This window comes from Carettochelys insculpta, chromosome 3, assembly GCF_033958435.1.
Source record: "Carettochelys insculpta isolate YL-2023 chromosome 3, ASM3395843v1, whole genome shotgun sequence".
Taxonomy (NCBI): Eukaryota; Metazoa; Chordata; order Testudines; family Carettochelyidae; genus Carettochelys; species Carettochelys insculpta.
In genome coordinates, this window is record NC_134139.1 from 204,059,040 (window position 1) to 204,084,847 (window position 25,808).

A 25,808-nucleotide genomic window follows, 5' to 3' on the forward strand; every position below is an offset into this window, starting at 1 on the left:
AAGCTGAAATCCAAGGGGTTCAGCCCCACATAGGGGATCTGTAACCTGAGACCTGACAGCCAGGGTTTGGCCTGAAGCTCTGCGGTTCAGGCTTAAGCTTTGAGCCCCAGAAAGGTTAAGCAAGCTCTGGTGACCCCATTAAAATGAGTTTGCAATCTACTTTAGAGTTCTGACACAGTTTGAGAACCAATTGCTTTAGGTGAAAGAATAAGGATTAAAACTTTTCTAATGTTTAAAATGGTCTTGCACTCTGCCACATGCCCCCCTCACCCCCCAAAAAAGTACCCTTCCCCCACCTCCCATGCTTGCAAATCTGTTAGTTTGTGAGTTCTTTGGCTCTTTTCTGAAATATTAATTTTGTACTTCAGGTTGTCTTAGAAGTCTTGTTTGAACCAACAGTTATCTGGGTGATGAAGTGCATTGAATCATTTGTAAATAGCATTTGTTTAGAGGTTTGATTTTTGTGCTTTGTTTCCATTTCTGTTAGTCTTAAAGGACAAAGTAGTGATAGGAACCCATCCCTCTAGATTTGTCTTACCGTCCTGTAGTTCTTTATTTTTTTTTCCCCCAGGTTTGGACCTCGTTCTCAGGATTCAAACCTTTGGATGAGGAGGATTGCCATATGAATCAGAGTTTTCTGTTTCTGACCCTTTTACGTTGTGAAGAGAGGAATAGCTTGAGGGAATGACAGCTTCATAAAGTGGTTTCCCAGGCAGTGTAAAATTTCCAGAAAAGCTGTACATTATTTCTTTCACAGCTCTCACCTTCAGGGTATGTTAGGAACACGTATGGGTGGAATATGTTGTCTTCTGACTTACCAGCTGTTTCAGTGGTCCCTAGAGGATCAACAACATGGAAAAATCAAAAAGAAGATATGGAAGGAACTCTGGGCCAATGCAGAGAGGGCCTGATTGGGGGGAGGGGCTAAGCTCTCTGGGTAGCTTGGAGTGTGTAGGTCAAGGGTGGGCAATAATGTTTGATTGGGAGTCACCCCAAGAATTTGGAAAGTGGTCAAGACCACACTCTTCCATGTTATTAATGGAGGAGGTGTAGGGTCTGGGATGGAGATGAGGTGCAGAAGGAAGCTTGTTGTAAGGGATTGGGGTACAAGATGGGGTGTGGAATCTGTGAGGGAGTTTGGGTGAAGAAGGTGGTTGTGACCTGGGGCAGGGGATAGGGTGCAGGAGGAGCAGATAGTTTGGGTTACTGGGGGGAGGGGAGACATAGGGTTGGGGGCAGGGAGGGGCTAGTGTGCCAGAGGCTGGCTGTGGCCAGAAGGCTTACCGAGACAATTTCCGGCCAGCAGTCCAGCTGATTGTGCAGGCAGGCTCTCTGCTTGTAGGGCCATGGTAGAGGGTATGTGCATCTGTGAGCCTGAGGGGTGGGGGAGGCGAGCTTGAAACAGGAAGCTCCCATTGGCCAGAAACCAGCCAGTGGGATGGTGCTGGGGACAAGGGCAGTTCTTGAAGCCTCCTTTCCCTTACCCCAGGCTCACAGCTTTTAAAAAGAGCAGGGCCAGAGTGAGGGGCAGGGCAGGGGAGACCTCTACTGCCAGCCCCAGCTAATGCCCTAGGCTGCCCTAGGCCCGGTAAGCTGACATCAATATGAAGGGACCATACCATTCATAGAACAATTGGGGTGGCTGCCATGGGTCTCCCTAAAGCACAGGGCCTGGGGCATCTGCTACGAACCATCCTATGAACAGGACAGCGTGGGGTGGCTTTTTCCTATGGCAGAATGCATGTTCTGTGGCCAGGGAAGCAGCAGGAGCACCTGGAGCTCCTTTTGGAATTTAAGTCCTAGGTCTGGGGAGGCAGTTGGGTTGGTTAAAGCTGCAGTGGGCTGGGGTGGGGAGTGGAGGGGTTTGAGCTGGTGCCCCGTGCAGGGTTGGTGAGCTGGAACTGTGCTCTGGTGGTAAACCAGACAGTTGGGGTTTGAAGTGGGGTGGGGGCAGGGTGTTGGGCTGCAGCCACACATAGGCAGGTTTGAACCGGGGACAGGGTGGTTTGAACCAGAGCCATGCACAGGGGTGGAGAGCAAGGCCACTGAGGTTTGAACTGTGGTGTGGGAAACTGAGCCAGGGCCGAGGGGAGTGGGATTTTGAGTTGCAGTTAACTTGTGTTAACTTGAAATTATGCATTTTGAGGGTTTGCTGTACTTTGATTATTATATTGAATAAAGAATTTTTTTCTTTTTATATTTTAAAGTAGGCTGTTTTTAGATTTCTTTTTATATGTGTGATTTGTTTAGAGAAACAAAAAGGCAAAACTTCAATGTTAAATGTTCAAGCTGAACATTTGTAAGCATTCCACTATAAATAGTTACATAGAAAATTTAATTGCCCTTTGAAGAATTAAATTTATTGGAGGTAAGAGTTCCACCTTTGACCAACAGTTGTATAGTCAATGGAAGTATTCTTACATTCATCTAACTGTGAATACGCTTGAGGTTAGGTCAGCATAACTGTGTTCTGAGCCATGTGGATTTTTCACATTCCTGAGTGTTGTAGCTTGGTAGTTTGAAGTTTTAAGAGTAGACCAGGCCTTAATGTCTCTGATGGAATTATTTAGGATTCAACACATAGAAATACTGGCACTTCCATTTTTCTTCCTTCTGTGTTGGAACAGCATGCTATTTTTGGGGCAACTTGCCCTTTTGATGTCGGGGAGACAGACTGGAAAATCAGAACTTTGAGACCCAGATGCAATTTTATCACTTGGCTTAAACACTAATATTTGGGTAACTTGTGTTCTGCTAATATTGTTCTATATTAATTAATGACATTGCTAATGTCTAAATTAACCAAACACTGTAGGGGGTTTACCATTCTGTTTGTTTTTTTTAGGCTGTTTAATAAAAGAAGAACAGTTCAGCTCTTGTCTCCAGGATGGGTTCTATCATATGGGAATGTGGCTAATCAACTCGACCCATTAACTTGATACAATGTATATCACTCAAAAATACAAGATGTCCCATCTATTTCTGAAATCTTTTGTTGGGCTGAACCAATAAGACTCCATCAACACAAATAATATTTCATTTTTTGAAGAATTTTAACAAAAAATACTGGTATTAAAGCCAAATCTTCCATACATGTTTATATGGAAAAAATACATTGACTTTTGGGAGAGGTTACAGTAACAGACTCCCATTTACATGTGAAAGGATGGCTACGAGCTTGATCTGCTGTCTTTTGTTCTTGAATATTTTGATGGGGCATTCAAGTGGACACAGTTTATTTTCTTGTGAGCCCATCATCTTGAGAATGTGTCAAGACCTACCTTATAATGCCACTTTTATGCCTAATCTTCTGAATCATTATGACCAGCAAACAGCAGCATTAGCAATGGAGGTAAGAATCTGCTTTCTTTCGAAAGTATGTGTGTGCTAGTCCTTTAATTGATAATGAGATTACATTGGAAGTTGGAACTGAGGAGGATAGCTATATGAGATATTTAACATTTCAGTATTTTGCCTATTGTCTTACTGTTTTGAAAAGTTTATAGTGCCCAGATGTTTGCCTTACAAATCATTCCATGAAATATACTTTCAAGAATTACAAGAAGTGTGTAACCACATTCCTGTATACATGAATAATAAGTACAACTGTTTGCATTCAGAAGTACTCGCTTTAAAGTACAAGCTTTAATTATTTTTGGCAAATTGAGAATGCACATTTTAAATGTCATCAAAAGATAATTTAAGGCACTTTTCAAGAAACTACCTTCTACAGTAACACTAAACAGCTGGTGAAGGATGTAGTTACACAAACAAATCCTTCTGAGTGTATGCAGACGAAGGAATATTTTTGCCTCCTTAGTTATTACAGATTGTGGTGTTCGTATGTCCATTAGTCTGATGAATAAATTCACAAGCTAGTCATGGTGATTTTCCAGGTTATAAGAGTATCTGGGCAAATCATTCCTTTTGAGCTTCTGTTCAATAATCTGGCCAGTAGATTGGTGAATTACCTTAATATTCTTTACCTGTAGATTAAACCCAGATAAGACTAGTTGGCTTATCTGCATTGTCATCCTCTCCAACCTCTTCCCCAGCATTTTATAGGATTAGACTACCTCATCAAGTATAGTCTGAGGGGTAGCCATGTTAGTCTGTCTGCACAACGAGTTTTGTGGCACCTTAGAGACTAACAGATTTACTTGGACATAAGATGTCATGGGTTAAAGTGGTTTTTACCTTTGAAAGCTTATGCTGAACTATATTTTAGTTTATAAGGTGCCACAGGACATCTTGGTTTTTTTTTTCCATCCATGTATATTCATGTATAGTATAACTAGAAGCTGTTTACCTGGCATTGCTTAGGTCCTTCAGGCTAGGTAGCTGGCAGTACAGGGGTGTGCATGCATGGTGTGTGTGTGTGAGAGCAAACGTGCATGTACACACATGCAGGAGTCAGGCATGGGGCATGGAGGAGTCAGGGCAAGGAGTCAGATGGTGGGAGGGAGGGGGTCAGGGCAGCGAGTGGCTGCTACTGGTATCATTCCCCACAGCTGGCTGTGAGCTAGTGGCCTCCAGCATCACTCCCTGGGGCTGGCTGTGAGCCGCCACATTGCACACACATCCTGTTATTCTGGCGCTACAAAACCCTAACCTTGCTTTAAGTTATAAGAGGAAGCTGCATACCAAATTTGGTGGTCCTAGCTCTTACCTTTTAGAAGTTCTTGAACAAATGGGCGCGCGCGCGCACACACACACACACACACACAAACTTCCTCAGTAGATAATCATTCCCACTAATAAGTCTGATCTATTCATGAAAATCTCTTGTGGTGGTGCTTCAGCCACCTACTTAAGAATCTTTTCCACTGTCGTCTTGTTTGTCTACTTGGCAGCTTTTGTTCTGGCATGGAACTTGACTTTCATTTGATTTGTCAATGGGAGTTTGAATGCTCAGCATTGCTCGAGAATTGGCTTTCCAATGGTATTGTGAAGGTCTTGCACACATGATCATGTGGCTTCTTCCTACATCATGAAGTTGAATTTTTATGTGCTCAGATGTCTTCTGTGTAGGTTTTGTTGCTATTTTTTATTTATCTAGCTCTATATCCTTTCTAAACTGTGGGATCATTTTCTGTGTAGGCTAACAGGTAATGTGAGTAATCTAGGATACAGAATTTTATTCCATATTTTGCCACTATATAACGTGCATTTGAATGACTGTAGTACAGGCACTTTGAATGGGTTTATGTGCCTGATGCATACTCCACATTGTCCCCATCTCATGGGAGGAATCTGGTAGTGATATTATGCTGTTACTAGCTGTTCAAATGAGCTATATTGGGCTACAGTCTAAGATCAAAGTACTGTTTTTTTTTTATAGCTGGTGATATGTTAAACTTTTTTAGTAACTTGGATTTACTTATAGAAATTAAATGTTTGACAAAGAGCTGAGATGGTTGATAGCAAAAGATGACACAGTTGCATGAGTCATAGCATAGCACTTGATGGATAAGAATAATGAAGGCTGCTGAGTGTTTGAACTGAGATAATTATGAATTGTTCACCTTTTGTTCAATGCAATTGCCTTGTATGTGAAAATATGTTAATAAATGGTATTTCATTTTAAAATATATTTAAAAAATTATATAATGTACTGTAAGACACAGTAAAAAAGACTGCCCTAGCATGGTACTCAGAAGCAATAGTACCAACACAAACCTCTCTTTTAAAGATAACCAGTTAGAAGTAGAATGTTCCACTATTTTGCTCCACATGAATACCAATACCAACTTCTTACCATCTGATCAAATTCTGAACCAATAAGGAGTTTGTCTTTGATGTCAAAATCTTAGTTAAGGCTTAGAATATTTTAGGTCTGCTTTCATCTTTTTGAAAAGGAGGTAAGGATTTGACTAAGGTGATTTATTCACCCAGGAGATTGTAAATTGTGTTAACTTAGTTACCTAATTCAACAGAGTACTTAACTTACATTGCTATATGAAGGAAACAAAACTCCTCCCCGCCCCCCACCGTAGGAAGGATCCTCTTCCTCATGAAGAGGATGTCTGTAGTTAACCTGTTTTTTTGCACAATTTCATAAAGCAATTTGCAAGGCCAAAATGAGCCTATCTGGTATACAGGCCCCAGTTCTGCTGTATTATATAATAAAACTCAAGATTAATTCCACTGACTTCTGTGGAGTTAATTAGTGCAAATCCAGAGTAAATGAGAATAGAATTAATTTGCAGTCTGCATCTTTTAAAAATTATTTTCAGGTTTGCGTTCACAAGAGCAAACTTCTTGACAGTGAAATAAATTTGAGTTTACTTGATTGTAAGGTGGCCAGAGTAGAGACTTTGACAAAGACATTAGATCAAGGAGTTCCTCACTTGAGTTTTGTTGAAGATTGACTCAACTAACTGCTTTCAGCCAGCAGAACCTCAACAGTCTAATATGAAGTCTGTCTGATACAGACTACTGCTAGATTTTCAAATGAAATCTCCATGTAGTTAGTGAGCTAAATTTCTTTTGGTAGTTCTCTGTCACAGAAGTTGTGTGGATTAATTCAGAATTAGAAGCAGTTTGAATCAGTTCGAGTGAATTCTTGTGCCAGTTTTAAATTGGCTTTTTGAAGTGGAAGCAAAACTGATACACACATTAAAGCCTGCCTATAAGACTGTTATACAAAAGTTATACTGGTTTTAACTAAATGGATATAAGATTACACCTTTTAATTGATACAACTTTATGGGGAGATCAGATCTTATGTAAACAGGGCTTTGGCATTTCTAGTGATAAATATAACCTTCTGGTAGGGCTTAAAGCACCTTCTTTGAGAACATCCTTGCACCATTACCTCTTTGCAATTGGAAGCAGATACAAGAGAACACTTTCTGCTTCCTGCTGATTTCCCTTCTTGTTCATACAGCAACTTTGAGCCCAACTAAGAATCTTGTCTTATGGTCTAGCATCTTCAGAGGGGGAGAGCCCCCATCAACTCCTTTAAAAGGGAACCAAACTCTTTCTGTGCTGTGATGTATTTATATCTAAGCAGTGCTCTTGACAATTTAAACAAAAAGTCTTCCCTTTAAGTGGTGACCTTCTTAAAAACACTCTGCCTGTGTTCCATGATCTGCACTGGTTGCCACAATGGCAGCCACTTTTACTTGGTTCGGTCTTCCATGCAGGCTTTTTTGTGGAACACCAACATAGTATTCTTGCCTGCCTAGTAGACATAGTCCATAGAATAGTATGGAAAAGATGCACATCTCCTGTGTTAAACTAGTCTAAATTTAACATTTGCGCTGAGAAAGAAGGGAGTGTTTGCTTTTGTATTTAACCTTAAATAGACATTACAGGAGTGAACTGCTGGTAAAAATATGCTCATATTTAGATTGGTTGAAAACTATTAAATGTATCTTCAATAGTTACTTAGATTTCTCCTTTCTTGAAAAATTCTTCATCTCTAGCTATAATTTTGTGGCTCTATTCAGTGTTCTGCAGGACTGTAAGGCTGTGTCTACACAACAGCGCTATTTTGGGATATGGTGGTATCCCAAAATAGCTGCCTGCATCTAAGAAATGCACCCATTGTCTAAAGTTTGAGATAACGGGCACACTATTCCGGCATCCCTATATACCTCGTTGCAGGAGAAGTACAGAGATGCCTCGAATAGGACTTTATTTCGGCATGAGGCACCTTTTAGACAGCACCACATGCCAAAGTATCTTTCTCTGTGCTGAGGCAAGACTGGATATATCTACACAGGTGTCTATCCTGTTTAAAACCTCCCTTGCAAGCATGTGCCAGTACATGATTGTCCTTCGTTAGAAAGGTTTTCCCGTTTATGTAACCTGAATCTTCCTTGCCTCAGATAAAGTCAATTACCACTACTATTCCAGATGTCCTGGGTGTATGATAATTGATAGTTCCTTTTTATAAAAGCTCTTAATATGTTTGAAAGATATTGTGCTGTTTCCACTCGGGTTCTTTTCTCTAGATTCACCAAAAGTTTAACCTTTTTCTAAACTTATTTGTTTTTATAGATCTCCTCTGGACTCAGCTTATTCACATTTTTCTTAGTGTTTGTGCCCAGAATTGAACTTGGTACTCCAGCTGTGGCCTTACCTGTGCCAGACAGATGGAGACCGTTATGGTCTGTGTTGTCTGTTCAATCATCCTCTTAATATGGCCCAGAATATTAGCCTCTTCTATGTCTGTGATCAATGACTTCAATTGACGACCCATTATAGTGCTCATGGCCTTCTTAAGCATACGGCCACTTAGCCACGTACTCTCCGTTTTATACTTGTGCATTTGATAAATGCTTTTTCATCCCAAGTGTAATACTTTGCACATGACATTCAAAAAAAGACATCTTGGTGACTTAAATCAGAAGGGTAGCTTTTACTCCTATATGCACAAAAACAATGAAAAATCATGTGGCACCTTATAGACTAACAGATTTTCTGGAGCATGAGCTTTCGTGCGGAAAGATCCATTTTGTCAGATACATCTTCGTAACGTGCACAGTCAAAATCCAATGCCTTGGTACCCTTACCACAGGATTGTCTGGATAGGTGGACTCTCTACTTAGACCCTATGCTACCGGCACCCCCAGCTTCCTTTGATACACCACTGACTTCCTTGGGAAACTACAGTCCATTGGTGACCTTCCTGAAAACGCCATCATGGATGTAGAGGCCCTTTACGCCAATATCCCACATGAAGATGGACTCCAAGCTATGCAGGCTTTCAGGAGCAATGGCACCCTTTGACAAACTACAGTAAATGCTTTCATTTCCAGCATTCGTTCAGCTGGAACTCTCAACCAGCATTTTAACCATACGTAAATTTTAGTTTTTTCCATAAGTGCAGTATAGTGGTAGTAAATACAAGCAATTACAGCAAATACAATACAGTTTTACAGTGTACAGTACTACTGTTGTTGGTAAAGTACTCTACATACATTTGTTTGTTTAGTGGCCAATCTTGTGTTTCATTAGTGTTATGTACTGCTAGGTATACCTCTCTGTTATGCAGAATATTTGACTATCTGGTAACCACCTGGTCCCAGGGCTGCTGGATATGAAAGAGTTTACTTATGCAAGCTAGAACCAGAGGATCTAGTGCCCTTTGCCAGTGGGCACCAAGATGTTTCTGGGTCACATTCACATCACAATAATTTCTCCTAGGCATTTCCCTGGCTCACTTATGAGACTGTCATTGGGAATGGTGATAAAAGCCATACTAAGTTTAGGGATGTGTCTTTAACTTCCTCTTCTTGACCACTAGGCAAGCAACCCTCTCAAAGAAGGAAATAAGGCTAGTTTGATGAGATTGATTCTTGACAAATCTGTGTTGGCTATCACTTATCCTGTAGGTCAGGGGAATGGGCCCTCTTGTGAGGACGTGAAATTTTGTGAGGGGGCGTAGCATGATCAGCTTCTGGGTGTCAGGCTCATCCATCTCGTTAAATACATTGAAATGTTACTGTTCTACATGTCTTCACATTTACATACCAATTAATGAAGTTTTACGTTCTTCATACATACTTGTTACATGTGCCAAAATGTTTTCTCGTATGAACATAACTTAAATTTCCATTGGTTTGGATTATATTAGACAGGTTGAAGGGCCCTGCAAATTACATGGACAACAAGTTGAGCCTGACCTAAAACGTTTGCTCATTCCTGTTTGCGCTAAGGGGCTACAAATTAATTGCTTAAGTTGATGCCTGGAAAGATGCTGGAACAAAAGTTAGATTGACTTGTCATAAGTTCTTAAGGCTCTTTTTTTCTCTTCTTGAAAGGTGGGTTCTGTGTTTGTCTTATCCTTTACTAAACTGTAAATTCTAAGCCCAAGAAAATAGATACAAATGTCATTTCATTTGTTAAAATACAGTTCTCTTTGTATACTGCATTTGCTCAATGAAAATATAGATCAGGTCCTCCAATGAAGTTTCCTTATTGATACGTGTAACTCAGAGCATTGAGTTACCTGTTTCATTTCTTTAATCTTTTTCATAACCATAAAATGATAGTCCATGTTTTTATGACTTATTGTCTCCATTTGCATCAAGTCACCATAACAGAAAAATGGAAGTATTAGGCACAAGGTACTGAATGAAAGCTTAAGAATTTATGGCACTGTGATTAGGCCCTCCCTCTCCCCTTACTTACTCTGAGGAAAAATAAAGCCAGAGGCTTCCCACTGTGCTCCCTCAATAAGGCCAGTTCAAATCTGAAAGGGAGGGCAGAGAATTTATTCATTGAAAGGGGTTAGAAGGTCATTCTGTTCTAAACGATCTCTTAGCTGGATTGGGTCTTTTGACTGCTGACAAATGTGAGCAATTACAGCAAAACTTCAGCCCAATTCCACTGTTAAATATTATGCCAAGATATATTACATCTGTTCTCACCTAAATGGAGTAATGATAAACTGAATAGACTTTGCTAAATTTGTATATAGTGAATAGTTGAGTAACTTGCAATACTAAGCCTATCTAGGGAGCATTGGATTATGGACCTAAATGACAAACATTTTTAAAGGACACAATTTAAAAAAAAAAACAAAAACCCAATGTGCTGCTCTGTTGGTCACACAGAGCTGTCCAAATTGTTGAGAATAGCCATAAGGAGCTGTCCAGCGCTGATCAGTACCAGTTGTTCATGTACAAATTACATAGACATGTGCCATTTTAGCAGGGCTAATGTTTTTAAATATAAAAGCTCCTTATGTGTGTAAAATGCAGGAAAAAGTGCTTGTACAGTGTCTATAGATGTCTCTTCCCCAATTTTTAGCAGGTTCTGGAAGTGAAAAGCTGATAGGGGATCTATGTTTTAAGGCAGGAGTTGCGAAACTTTTTCCTGATGGGGATTGTACTACCATAGCATCATTCACGATGCAATGAACCATCTAATTTTCATTTGGAAGAAGAGTTGTGACAATTACAGCAATGGATCACATGTAACGGTGACTAGCTGAGTTACTATAACTTTAGTTAGTTTAATGCAATTTAGTAGCTGTAGACAAAGAGAATGCAGGCTGGTTGTATGGACTTGACTGTAAACTACCTGCAGTCCATTTGTCCTTGCAGGCAGTATTCCCTGTAACCTGTGTGCTTATGCAACCTCACAGAGTTTCAGGTGCTGCCTAGCTGATCAGGAGAGCACCCATAGCTAGGTTTTTGTTTCTACTGGTGGTGCACATTGGCACATGCCTTAGTGTAAACACAAATTTTAGTTTGTGCATGGAAAAAATTGGCAGGAACATCATGCTCAGGTCTCCATATTTATCCCTAACCAAGCTGAATCTACATCCTTCAGTTAACATATTACACCATCTGTCCTGTACAGAGGTAGTTAAATTTAGGGGTGTTTAATCTAATACCAAGTTGTTCAGCTTCTGGTCCCCTTCCATGTTGTTTGAGGCTAGCCACTCTGCACACCTCCAGAAACCACAGTTTACAAATATAAGGTACAGCCTGTCCATTAGCTCTTTTTGAGCAAAGTCCTGTGACAGTTTCCCCTGTCAGCACCCCCACCCCCCTGTGGGTCCCTGTGCTTCCTAGTAGTTGGTTCTCTGTTGTGCCTCTGAGACTCATGGAGACTCCTTATCTGCCCAGGTCTTTCCAGAGGCAGGGCTGTACACTTGGTGAGCCATTCTCATCATAGGCAAGTCTAGAATGGGGGCAATAAAGCCAGCCCCCTTGCAGCCTTCATCTGCTCCAGTGAGCAACCTCATCCTGGGCCACTTCACCCACGACTTCCCTGGGGTACCTTCTTACTCTGCTCCAACCTTCTCTCCGGTGCACCTTCAAATTCCTTCCTTCCCCCCTGCTACCAGGCAGGGAGCTTTTTACAGGGAGTCCAGGGTCTCAGCTGACCATGAGTGCTGATTAGATTCAGCTGTGGCTGACTCCTAACAACGCCCCAGCTGTCTGCCCTAATTAGACTTACTCAGGGAATAGAAAAACATTAGCCCACCAACCAACATATCTGCTGTCTAGCAGGCAGCAGTCTGCCACAGTCCCAACATACCAATAACACACTAGCACTCTACTTTCATAGATGGACTGAGCACATGAATATTGTAGGACAAAGTCTAACTTTATTTTTACATTAACCATGACAAAACTTTGTTATGCATAGCAAAGAGGAGCCAGGTATGCTGAAACATGGTCTGCTCTATACAAACCACCCCAGGAGTGCTAAATGTACTCCATGCTTATGTTGAAGATTCTTTTTGAGAAAGTGCCCTCACTTATCCCCCACTAAGACCTGAGGGTTACCGTCAGGTATGCCAGAAGAGTTCTGACAGTTTCCTTGGCAAGAATACTTTCATGCACCTCAGGCAACTTACAGTGTTCAATGCTGAAATTTGATCACGTGTACTTCAAAATATACATGCACCTACTTACAGTCGTAGCTCTGCCAAGCTATTTGTATTAGTGTTGCTGCATTTAATACAGAAATGCCTAACAGTGCACCCAGAAATAAGCTGAGATTCAACTTTGTGGAATACAACACAGTGTAGATTAATAGTCTTTCATAGCTTCCCTGCTCCCCCCCGCCCCTTTTTTTTTTAAATGGGGACTATTAAATCATCTTGTCTGACCTTGTGCATAATGCAGGCCTTTAAGTTTCATCCAAGTACTCTTGGATTGATTCTAGTAACTTCCTGTGAGAGATCCATTTTTGGCATGAATGAAGAACCTGTTACTTCTCTTGCCACCACTGTTACTGAATCCTTTCTAGTGGTTATTGCCTTCTGAGCTCTGCTGTGCTTGGAGGTTGCATTGCACAGGTGACACATACCTTAACTTCACACTTTTCGGTTTTCAGGCATTAAAGTTTAGTTGCTGTCTGCATTCTGGATGGGCAAGAGTGGAAAACCGTAGTTCTGTGTTAATGAAACTTTTAGGCACTTAAGTTCCTTAGAATTATTAAAAGTAATCTCGCAGCACCTCCAGGTATCACAGTCTAGCTCTTCTTTCCACTGACTCTGGGCAAGGTTGTCACAGCACAAACAGGATATACGTTCATCCGTTTGCTGTCCATGCATGCTCTCCTGTCTCTGGCTGTCCAGCACTAATTGTCTCCTCCTTCTCTCTAAGGGAGAAGCCGGTAGTGGCATAGGCTCTGGAGATTGACGAGGTGGGTAGATGATGCTTGGATTAGCATTGAGTCAATGGCCATTTTTCTTTTTTTTAAAAAAAAAAAAATAGTGTGTGGTGGGGGAGACAGATGGGAGATGCGGACATGGGAGATTTCAGAAGACATATTAGGGAAGGCTTTCTCTAGCTGCTGTGTAGGTCTGACCCTTTTCCCTATGCTTGAATGATCTGCATTACCTCTAACTGTTCAGACTTCTCCTCCTCCAATGTTTTTGTTTGTCTCAGCTTGTTGCACAGACCAGCCACACTGCTTTGGGAAGACACCCTCCACCACATGTATGCAATTCCATTTTCTCCTTGCCACTTCATACCACAGGTGATTTTTTTCGAGGAGAAATAGGAAGGTAAGATGTTGCTTAACGTAGGGCTGGGAAGAAAGTTGAAATTAGTGTCCCTGTCTCGTTTCTAGGTCTAGTCTTTGGGGAGGGAGTCCTACAAGTCAATTTTGCTGCATAGAGGCCTCACTGGTATAAAGTTGCCCATTTATCCCATCATGCTCTTAGCTGAGTGAGAATATCCTATGGAAACATAGTTTGAAACAATAGCTCTAAGAGGTATAAGTTTCATCCATCACTCTTCATGCTTCAATCACCCAACCCTTTTGCCATCTAGTATCCTAGCTTATCTATAGGTGCAGGAGAGAGTCTTGTACTTTCCCAGATGTATAGAACCATTCAAAACTGTGGCTCATATCCTGGGGGGAGGTGAAGGGAGAAATTGGGGCTTAGGACCCCTAAAGTGGCAGGGCTCCCACATTCCAGCCCAAACTGTGGAGAACGAGAGAGGCCTCCTAGATCCTGACTCCCTGCCCTCCCTAGTTCTGGAGGTCAGTTCTACCCTTTCTGTTCTTCCTTTGTATGATGCCTGTTTTCCCTTCTGTTGTAGCCTAAAGACAAAGGATTATGAAGAAGAATGATCTTTCCCTATACCCTTCTTCTCTCCCCTTCCCCAAGCTACTATACAGGAACTGTGTCCACACTAACCCCTTCTTTGAAGGGGGTATGGTAATCAGCCTGAGTGGGGAATAATAATGAAGTGCTGTGATGAATACGAAGAACCTCATTAGGCTAATTCTCCCCATGGCAACTTTGAAGCTCCAGCATGCCCTGTAGCCCCAGGCACTTCGAAGTGCCCGTGCAGTTTTGGAGTGCCTTTACTCCTCAATGTCTGGGAGTAAGGGCACTTCAAAGTTGCGCAGGTACTTTGAAGTTTGCTGCAGAGAGAATTAGCTTAACGAGTTGCTGCATGTTCATCACAGCACTTCATTATTATTCCCCACTCAGGCTGATTACCATGTCCCCTTCAAAGACGGGACTAGTGTAGACATAGCCAGGGAGGAAGAGATGTGGGGAATCAGGGAGCGGTCAGGTTCACATCCTTTTTTCCATTAATCCCTCTCTACCTCACCTTCCACTCCAGTGCTCCTGACTCTCCTCCTCCCTTTTCCCCCAGATCTCTGGACCCTCAAAGCACTACTCCATCACCTCTTCACATTTCCTCTCCTTGCTTTAACCCCCATATTCTGGTCTGCACCGGTAAAGTAAAACTCCTTGACTTGATGACTCAGTGAGTGGCTTTCCTTTGATCACCCTCTATTCCATTGTTCAGGAAACATGGGTATGTCTTCTGTACCATGTGCTAGGTTTCTCTGTTTTTAATCAGTGCTTTTGAAGTAAAATGAGTTTGCATATGGATTTTTCAGAGCACTTTAAAATATTGTTGTAAAACTAGATATTTTGATCTCTGGGCGAAACTTCCAAAGGGAGATCCTGCTCAGTGCTGGCAGAATACAAAGAATCAGGACAAGGTGCATTATCTGGAAACTGTCCAGGTGGGGCTTGAATCCTCTCTTCTTGGGCATCACTTGATAAGTAGGCCATCTTCATGTCATCCTCACTACTTATGAGTCTGTTGATAGCTGATCAGCACAAACCTGGAGCTGCAAATCCTATCGCAGAAGGGGCAGGCGTTGGTAGCTGTTGGAGAGAGATGGGGCTGTTTGTGCCACTCTTTCCCTCCTCCTTTCTTTGTTTGCACTGCAGGAGGGCCTCTGAAATTGCACCACCCCCTCACAGATTACCATTTTCCATTGGGGATGGTCTTGGGCAAGGTTCTCCCACGTGTTAACACCAGCGCTGTGCTTTTCCCCAATGCTCCTCCACCCTTCCTCCAATTCGGAAAACAGAATCTGTTTTGGGAGGCGCTGATCAGACATCTGAACCATGTGACCAGTCCAACAAAGTTATTGATGATAATGGCTTCAATGATGGTCATGTTTGACTTTTCCAGGATGTTAGTGTTCATGTGCCTATCCTCCCAAAAGATATTTAGGATTCTTCTGAGGCAGCACTGCTTATGTTATTCAAGTACCTTCAGATGTTGCTTGTGTGTAGTCCAGGTTTTACTTGCATGCAGTAGTGTTGGAACAACCACTGTAAGGTCTACAGGGAGCGTTGTCTTGGGATAGATGTCCCAGTTCGCAAAGACCCTTTGTCTCAGGCTATGTCCCAGACCTGGCTATGGTCTGAAGAAGTGAGTCTGTCCCACGAAAGCTCACCTAATAAACCATTTTGCTAGTCTTTAAAGTGCTACTTGACTGCTTTTTGTTTTGATAGTGTGTACACTAGCACGGCTTCCTCTTTGTTACTACCCCTGGCATGTTTGTCTTCCCATATACAAAGAAGGGGACACTATTCTGCATTAAGATTTAACTGGAAATAGAAAAACAGAATTTGGGTCTTTAATGGCTGTAAGATGTTTTGGATTGTGGTTTCTTGTAAGCCCATGAAGATCATTGGTTTCATTTAAGAATGCAATTTAAAATAGACTGATCTGCATCTTCTCATCTATTCACAGTAGGCTTGTTTTCAGAATTGAGGAGGCAGATGGGTCTCTTCTGTACTGTAGCTAATTCTACAGCATCTGACAGACTTAAAGAAAAAAATTTTTACTGCAAACAATCAGGTGGTTGGTACCAATTGACTACATTTTATACAGAGTAATCCATGGCCATGTACTAACAGAGGTCTCTGTAGTAATAAAAAGATAAATGTCGTGATGTGGTGTCTTGCAGCTTTCCTTGCAGTACCCTAAAGGATGGTGATCATCCCCACCATGTTCATATTCTCCTACACTGCCTCATGCCCACACTCACTCCTCTTCCCTATTAGGAAATCTTTGTATTAGAGAGTAATATTAATGTGGACAGTTTAAAATCTATTCTTTGACTTGGGGTGGGGCAGGGGGGAAGGGGGAAGCTTCCACTTCTAGAGAGTGCAGGGGATAACTTCTTGGTTTGCCTTCCTCGTTCCTGAATGTTTGTGGAGAAACCTTGCTTTCGTCATTAAAAACCGTGCCCTCAGTGCCTTTTGGTGTCCAATGCCTCCCTTGCTATTTCCTTCCATCTTTCCCTGTCCAGTGCAGAGTGGCTTATTTTCTGTAGACTAGCTCCTCACCAATCTACTGTATCATCTACCCATTCTCTGTGGGGTCTGCCTCTCCTAATTCAAACTGTCCATTATGCCATCTTCCTCTTATCAAGATCATATCTATCATGTTCTTGGACTTCCTGCCATTCAATTGCCATGTCCACTTCCTGCAGTCCTTTTGCTGGAACCTCATGTTGCAGATCACTATCTCATGCTCCATAGCAAACTATTAAGAGTTTCTTACGTTGTTCGTTTTTCTCCATATCCAAATCTTCCCATGACTCTCTCTTCCAACCTTCGCAGTCCAATCTCCGATGATGAACACATTTCTCTTTGGTATCTCCTCCAGCATCTTTGTCAAGTCTTTTTAGAATAGCTCAAACTTTTCCTCTGTAATCTCTGACATAGGTGCATACACCTGAATGACTGAGATATTGAACGGTTTTACTTTGAATCTTGCTACCATCACCATTCTTGCACTCACTGGTTTGTGTCCTAACAATGCTCCTCCAGCTCTTTTGCTGAGAAGGAATTCAATTCCTGCCTCGTGCTTTGTTTCATTCCCTGACCAAATCAGTTTGTAGCCACATGTCTCTCCTGGTGTCATCCAACATCTCTGCCAGTCCAAGTATATTGCATTGGTGTATCTCCATCTCCTTTTGAAGCAGCTCTAACTTTCCAGTCGTGCACAGTGTTTGGACATTCCCTATTCCAATCGATAGTATATGTGTTACTTGTAATTTTCTTTTGGTAGCCAACTTATCTCCCCAACTCCAATCACTCAATTGGTGTCGTGGACCTTGTTTATCAGAGTGACTTCCGAGCCAGTGTCTTTATCAACTAGCCATACTAGCATCAGATTTCATTTGTATTGTTTCATGATCAGCACATCAACACTCATTTGAACAACTGTCCTCCTTTATTTAGGCTTGGGACTGGCATGGAACCCATAGAGATTTCAGGGCAGAGTTAAGCATTGCTTTGGTGAGTTTGTAAATTTGTGTCTTGCAGCATCATCTACATACACAATGTCTTTACATCACTACTATGAGAAGAGTAGTGGTAAAATTTAAAGCCGCTATGAAGTCTCTCATTTTAAGCCCTCATGGGACAATAGTCTATAGAATTCATTTGGCAAGTTTTTTGATGCTGCAGTTAGTATTTTAACTGCTTGGCCTTTCCCACTGGGTGAATGAGATGACTGGTACCTTCCAGACTTAATTTTTAAAAAAAAAAAAAAATTTGGAGTAAGAAAAAATGGAATGGTGTATAGATATTCAGATTTTTCTTCATAGATGAAAAATAAACTTAGTTTAAATTCTCATCTGAAGAAACAACATTCCAGTTACTCGAACAAGAGGACTTGTACATATGGGACCTAACCCCAGACACTTTCGCAACACCACCTGCAGCTCCCTGAGTCCAGGATGCTGGCATCCAGGTCCTGGCCCGGCTGTGGATGCCAGCTGCCTGGCCTCAGCTACTGTTTCCTCATGTTGGCAACCATGGCACCACCACTCCCCAGCTGTTGTCTTGGCTGGCTCTCTAGCCCTGGTTACCTGGCCAGCTGACTTAAACCAATTTCCCACTTGCTCTGCAGCTGCTATGGCTCCCTGGCGAGCTCCACAGCCCCTTAGTTCCCTGGCCAGCTTCCTGCTGGTTCCTGGGCCCCACAACTTTCTAGCCATGCAGCTTCCCTGGCTGGGTCCCCCAGTCACCAGGGCTCCGCTGCTCACGGCTGGCTCTCCAGCCACCAGAGCCCACTGGGTTCTGCTCCACAACTTCCCTCTTCTGTCTCCTGCAGGGGCTTGTTGGGGCCAGAACCCCTGCTGAATGTCCTAGCCCCGTGCTCTACCAGGGAGCTGTGACTCTTTCACCCGCTACCCCCATGATGGAGCAGAGCTGGTGGGGGCTCTGGCTCTGGCCCCAGCCAGGCTTCTGGCCACTGCTCTGTCCCCAGCCCTTGCCCTGCATCTCTCCGGATGCAGGTTCAGCCATAGCCCCAGGACACTCTAGTCCTGCGACATTTATGGCCATGCCGGACCAGGATGTTGCTTGACAAGAGTGTACAGGATTTAAGAGGTTGAACCTCTACAGAACTTGCTTGTGTTTAGCTTGTTGTGGAACCTTATGTAGAGGGATTTTGTCACTGATGAAATAGATTTCTTTGCTCCATTTTTAACTTGTTTGGTTTACAAGTATCATCCCATTTATTGGTGTTCTGTACATTTTTCATGCCAGCAGCCCCAAGAAAAGTGTCTTAAGTTGCTCTACCTAACCAACTCGTAAGTATTCTCCCATTGTGCATTACAATCCAGCGCAGGTTACATTCATTGCGCTGACTAGACAATCTGTGGCTTACTTCTAACTATATGTGGAATTTAGATGGGATTTTTGTTCAGTTTTCAGACTAGATTAGAGCTGAATTTCTTAATTTCTCTCTCTTCCCCCCCCCCCCCCCCCCCCCACGTGCTTGTGCTTCTGTAGCCAGTTTAGCTTCCACTGCTTCCAGGTCAGTGGGTGACCACTCCTCCCTATGACTGCAGGAGCTAAAACAAACCCCCAAGTCACTAGTCCACTTGCTTCAGGCAGGCAGGAGGCAACTGTTCAGAGGCCTGGCCTCGCTCAGGTGGGCGACAGGGAAATAAACCCAGATCAGGGGTTCTAGCCCTAGGTCAGGGCCGGCAGCACACAAATACTGTCAGTGCAAACAGACACAGTCCAGCATTCAGTGAGCCCAGGCCCTGGTTCAAGGTGGGACAGGAAACACACACTGCCAGGCATAACCTGGTAGCCCAGCAAACAGTCTGTGTCCTTGTTCAGGAAAGGTGCAGGCAATTAATCTGTGTTGGCAGAGAGGGAGACTGCCACCAGGAGGTGGGTGGCAGGGGAGATGAAGGCCCACCCACTCCACTGTGTCCCAGCCCGGGGCCCTGTCAGCGAGTATCCACACTGCAACATGCTGTCCTGAGGAACTTTCACAGCCCTCGCTATTCCTTGGGACACTTCTGTTCTCCCACTAGTGCATGCGACCGGGTGCTCGCGAACAGGGTGCGTGCTAACAGGAGGGAGTTTGGAGAGGCTCCCCTGGAGGAGGAGAAGGAAGGAGCAAACTAAAGCACCTTGGGGTAAGTGGCTGCTTATATTTGGAGGTTTTGGGCTTGTGTGTTTGTTTGTTTGGAGTTTGGAGTGCTGAGCTGAGTGTTTGTTTGTTTGAAAGGCCGTGTGCTCAGGCAGGCAGGCAGGTAGCTGGAAGCTGATTAGGTTTGAATTGAAACACCGTGTGCTGATTGGCTGAGCTGTAGGCAGAGGGAGGCCGAGCACTTAAACCCTGCTAGTAAGCGACCAGGGAGCTTTGCGACCGGGTGCTCGCGAACAGGGTGCGTGCTAACAGGAGGGAGTTTGGAGAGGCTCCCCTGGAGGAGGAGAAGGAAGGAGCAAACTAAAGCACCTTGGGGTAAGTGGCTGCTTATATTTGGAGGTTTTGGGCTTGTGTGTTTGTTTGTTTGGAGTTTGGAGTTTGTTTGGAGTGCTGAGCTGAGTGTTTGTTTGTTTGAAGGGCCGTGTGCTCAGGCAGGCAGGCAGGCAGCTGGAAGCTGATTAGGTTTGAATTGAAACACCGTGTGCTGATTGGCTGAGCTGTAGGCAGAGGGAGGAGCTATCGGGGAGGCCGAGCACTTAAACCCTGCTAGTAAGGGACCAGGGAGCTTTGCGACCGGGTGCTCGCGAACAGGGTGCGTGCTAACAGGAGGGAGTTTGGAGAGGGGAGTTTAGAGGGGGAGCTTGGAGGGAGCCAGTGACTTCTGTTGCCCTTAAACTAAATCCTTTATAACAACCTCTATCTGAAACATTTAATTAACCCTCATATATAACTAGAGTAGGAAATGGAGGCAGAAGCCCAGCAGCAGAGTGGGGGCTATCCTGTTTATTGTGTCGAGTGCAGTATGTATGACTACCTACCCTGTGGGCGGGTGGCGTATGTGTGCGGTCGATGCAAGGAGCTCCTGGCCCTCAGAGACCGAGTGCGTGCTTTGGAGGCCAGGGTGGCTGAACTGGAGGAGCTAAGGAAGGCAGAGGTGTTTGTGGATGAGACTTTCCGGGACATAGTAGGGCTGTCCCACCTCCAATCTGACAGTCCTGAGGCTGTTACGGAGGATGAAAGGCTCAGGGAAGGAGAGCAGTCAAGGGGAGCAGAGGGAAACCATTCCATAGTTGGGACCCTCCTTCCAGAGGGTGATGTTGTATCCTCTCGTGCCGAGGATACTTCTCCGGGGGAGGGAGCGCCAGCTGTTCGGAAGAAGCAGGTTTTAGTAGTGGGGGATTCGATCATTAGAAATATAGATAGTTGGGTTTGTGATGACCGGGAGAACCGTATGGTGACTTGCCTGCCTGGTGCGAAGGTTGCGGATCTCTCGAGGCATCTAGACAGACTTATGGGCAGTGCTGGGGAGGAGCCGGTCGTCGTGGTACATGTTGGTACCAATGACATAGGGAAGGGTAGAAGAGATGTTCTGGAGGCCAAATTTAGGTTACTAGGAAAGAGACTGAAATCCAGAACATCTTTGGTGGCATTCTCTGAAATGCTTCCAGTTCCACGCGCAGGGCCAGATAGACAGGCAGAACTTCAGAGTCTCAATGCGTGGATGAGACGATGGTGTAGGGAAGAGGGGTTTAGATTTATTAGGAACTGGGGACACTTTTGGGGTAGGGGGAGCCTATACAGGAATGATGGGCTCCACCTAAATCAAGGTGGATCCAGACTGCTGGCATTAAACATTAAAAAGGTCATAGAGCAGTTTTTAAACTAAGAGGTGGGGGAAAGCCGATTGGTGCGGGGGAGCACCTGGATCGGACGGAGACTTCTCTTACACGAGGCTCCATAGACAGGGATTCCCTAGAAGTTAGTCAGATAGGGAACGTGGGAAATAATATATGGGCAAGATCAGATGTGAAACAATCGTGCATAAAAAAATCCAACGCGTCTGTGAAAGGCGGACATATAAATAGTGGTAGTTTTCTAACATGCTTTTACACTAATGCTAGGAGTCTGTCTAATAAGATGGGTGAACTGGAGTACCTCATATCAAAGGAGGAAGTTGACATAATAGGCATCTCAGAAACATGGTGGAATGAGGGAAATCAGTGGGACACTATCATACCGGGATATAAATTATATCGGAAAGACAGAACAGGTCGTGCGGGTGGCGGAGTGGTACTATATATGAAGGATAATATAGAATCAAATGAAGTAAAAATCCTAAAGGAATCAAAATGTTCCATAGAATCATTATGGATAACAATTCATTCCTCTAATATGAATATGGCATTAGGAATATATTACCGACCACCTAACCAGGACAGTGATAGTGATGCTGAAATGATGAGGGAGATCAGAGAGGCTATCAAAATAAAAAAACACAGTAATAATAGGAGATTTCAGTTATCCCCATATTGATTGGGTGCATGTCACCTCAGGACGGGATTCAGAGATTAAATTTCTTGATGCCTTAAATGACTGCTTCTTGGAGCAGCTAGTACAGGAACCCACAAGGGGAGAGTCGATTCTCGATCTAGTCTTGACTGGAACGCAGGATCTGGTCCAAGAGGTAACTGTTACTGGACCGCTTGGAAATAGTGACCACAATATAATAACTTTTAATATTCCTGTGTTGGGAAGAACACCGCAGCGGTCAAACACTCTGGCATTTAATTTAAAAAAGGGGAATTACACTAAAATGAGGAAGCTAGTTAAACAGAAACTAAAAGGTAGAGTAATTAAACTAAAATCCCTGGAAGCTGCATGGAAACTGTTTAAAGACACCATACTAGAGGCCCAACTTAAATGTATACCCCAAATAAAAAAACACAGTAAGAGACCTAACAAAGAACCACCATGGCTAAACAGCCATGTTAAAAAGGCAGTGAGAGAGAAAAGGGCAGCTTTTAAAAAGTGGAAGTCAAATCCTAGTGAGGAAAATAGAAAGGAACATAAACACTCCCAAATTAACTGTCATAATGTAGTAAGAAAAGCCAAAAAAGAGTTTGAGGAACAGCTAGCCAAAAATTCAAAAAACAATAGTAAAATGTTTTTTAAATACATTAGAAGCAGGAAGCCTGCTAAAAAAGCAGTGGGGCCCTTGGATGATAAAGATATAAAAGGAGCGATCAAGGAAGACAGTGCCATTGCGGAGCGATTAAATGATTTCTTTGCTTCAGTCTTCACGGCTGAAGATGTTACAGAGGTTCCTAAATCTGAGCCAGCCTTTTTAGGCAACAAATCTGAGGAACTCACTCAGATTGAAGTGACATTAGAGGAGGTTTTGGAATTAATTGATAAGCTGAATAGTAACAAGTCTCCAGGACCAGACGGCATTCACCCAAGGGTTCTGAAAGAACTCAAATGTGAAATTGCGGAGTTATTAACAGTGGTTTGTAACCTATCCTTTAAATCCACTTTGGTACCAAATGACTGGAAGACGGCCAATATAACACCAATATTTAAAAAAGGCTCTAGAGGAGATCCTGGCAATTATAGACCGATAAGTTTAACATCAGTACCAGGCAAATTAGTAGAAACACTAGTAAAGAGTAAAATTGCAAGGCACATAGAAGAGCACGAATTGTTGGGCAAAAGTCAGCATGGTTTCTGCAGAGGGAAGTCGTGTCTGTCTAATCTATTAGAATTCTTTGAAGGGGTTAATAAACACGCGGACAAGGGGCACCCAGTGGACATAATATACCTAGATTTCCAGAAAGCCTTTGACACGGTCCCACACCAAAGGCTTTTATGTAAATTAGGTGGTCATGGGATAGGAGGAAAGGTCCTTTCATGGATCGGGAATTGGTTAAAAGACAGAAAACAAAGGGTTGGAATAAATGGTAAATTTTCACAATGGAGGGGGGTAACTAGTGGTGTTCCCCAGGGGTCAGTCCTGGGACCGATCCTGTTCAACTTGTTCATCAATGATCTAGAAAATGAGGTAAGCAGTGAGGTGGCAAAGTTTGCAGATGACACCAAGTTGTTCAGGACAGTCAAAAGCAAAAGGGATTGTGAAGAACTACAAAAAGATCTCAGCAAACTGAGTGATTGGGCAGCAAAATGGCAAATGAAATTTAATGTGGGTAAGTGTAAGGTAATGCATGTTGGAAAAAATAACCCAAATTACACGTACTACATGATGGGGTCAAATTTAGCTACGACAGATCAGGAAAGGGATCTTGGAGTTATAGTGGATAGTTCTCTGAAGACATCCACGCAGTGTGCAGCGGCAGTTAGTAAGGCAAATAGGATGTTAGGAATTATTAAAAAAGGATCGATAATAAGACAAAAGATATCATACTTCCCCTATATAAAACTATGGTACGCCCACATCTCGAGTACTGCGTGCAGATGTGGTCTCCTCACCTCAAAAGAGATATATTGGCATTAGAAAAGGTTCAGAAAAGGGCGACTAAGATGATTAGGGGCTTGGAGAGGGTCCCATATGGGGAGAGGCTAGAGAGACTGGGACTCTTCAGTTTGGAAAAAAGGCGATTGAGGGGCGATATGATAGAGGTATATAAAATCATGAATGGTGTGGAGAAAGTGAATATAGAAAAATTATTTACCTTTTCCCATAATACAAGAACTAGGGGACACCAAATGAAATTGATGGGTAGTAGGTTCAAAACTAATAAAAGGAAATTTTTCTTCACACAGCGCACAGTCAACCTGTGGAACTCCTTGCCCGAGGAGGCTGTGAAGGCCAGGACTCTATTAGGGTTTAAAAAAGAGCTTGATAAATTTTTGCAGGTTAGGTCCATAAATGGCTATTAGCCAGGGATAAAGTATGGTGCCCTAGCCTTCATAACAAGGGCAGGAGATGGATGGCAGGAGATAAATCACTTGATCATTGTCTTCTGTTCTCCTTCTCTGGGGCACCTGGCATTGGCCACCGTCGGCAGATGGGATGCTGGGCTTGATGGACCTTTGGTCTGACCCAGTATGGCCATTCTTATGTTCTTATACCTGGGCATCAGGTTGGTCTTGGGGATTCCAGGGGATCCTGGAACAGCTGAGGTCCAGGCTAGTCCTTGGCCACTTGCAGGTCCATCAGTCACAGTTGGTCCTCAGTCTCCCAGGCAGGGAGCACTGGGCAGACATCTGGTTCCTCTGGAGTCCAAAGACAGACTAAGCCATCAGGCTGGGCTTTTATAGCCTTGGTTTCCAGTCTGATGACTGTGAGGGTTAAGTTCGACCCAAAATGGCTCCCGGAGGGGTTCCTCTGCCTTTGGGTCAATCGGTGGCCACTCCACCACACTACACTTCTGATATCTGAGCAGCAGATTGTATGCTCCTCTTTTCCCATCAAGTCCCATGAAACAGATTAGTTACTTTTAGTCTGAGTTTGTAAAACCTTACCATTTCCTGAGATTATCTAGAGTCCTCAGGCTTAGTACATTAGCATGTCATTTTTGTAGTGGAGGATCTTTGACTCCTAAAACTTTCTTCACTTGCTATTCTACCAGAACCTGATTTTTTTTGTTTAAGATCTGGTGTAAGGTCCATGTTTACCTGAGCCTTTGCCTAAGTATGTGGCTTGGCTATGAAATTGATTTGCTTGCTTGTAATTACTTTTTATAGTTTCTGAACTTTTCCTGGTCAATGATAGAGTTTCATAGACTCACATATAGGACATAGATCTCTTAGGTCCTGGGGGTGCCTCACAAGAGAGGTTCAACCTATCATGACAACCTAACTGGTTCCCGATAAGAAAATTTGCCGGACGACAGGAGGTCAGCATTTTCTAGCACGCTACTAATAATTCCACTACTTACTTGGCTCTTAGAAGACATTTAGGGGTAAATTAGAGCTAACTAGTGCACAGACCACTGAGAGGCAGGATTGGTGGCTGTAAACAAACTTTACAGGACCACAGGAAACCTGGGATAAGCGGTCATCTGGCTAACTAAAATCATGCTGGATTACGGAGTTTGGTGGACAAGAGAGTTCCAGATTAGAGAGGTTCAACCTGAATTAGCACAATGATTCTTCTGAGTTCTCCTACAAAATAAATGAAGTGCTGTACAAACCTACAAAATGACAGTTCCCCTTCCACTGCCAAGAGTTTAAGTCTAGAAGACAATCCACAACATGTGGACAAGAAAAGTGACTTGGATGAAGGAGACAGGGCTACATATAAGATGCAGGCAGTTCTTAGCCTGTCAGAACTAATCACAATTTGCCATCTGCCTTGCTGTT

At 43.2% G+C, this 25,808-nt stretch overlaps 1 protein-coding gene across 4 annotated transcripts in view; it reads left to right on the forward strand.

Annotated features, from left to right (window-relative positions):
• The window catches only part of FZD3 (frizzled class receptor 3), a 106,660-nt gene that overhangs the window by 5,684 nt on the left and 75,168 nt on the right, over window positions 1-25,808 (forward strand). For 3 of the 4 annotated variants that reach the window (XM_074991458.1, XM_074991461.1, XM_074991459.1), the window contains exon 2: window positions 2,846-3,352. In XM_074991458.1, coding sequence (XP_074847559.1) covers window positions 3,167-3,352 — 186 coding nt within the window. In that variant the 5' untranslated portion in view covers window positions 2,846-3,166. Of the gene's footprint in view, window positions 1-2,845; window positions 3,353-25,808 lie in introns of those variants that run through there. The other variant, XM_074991460.1, reaches the window with a different exon arrangement.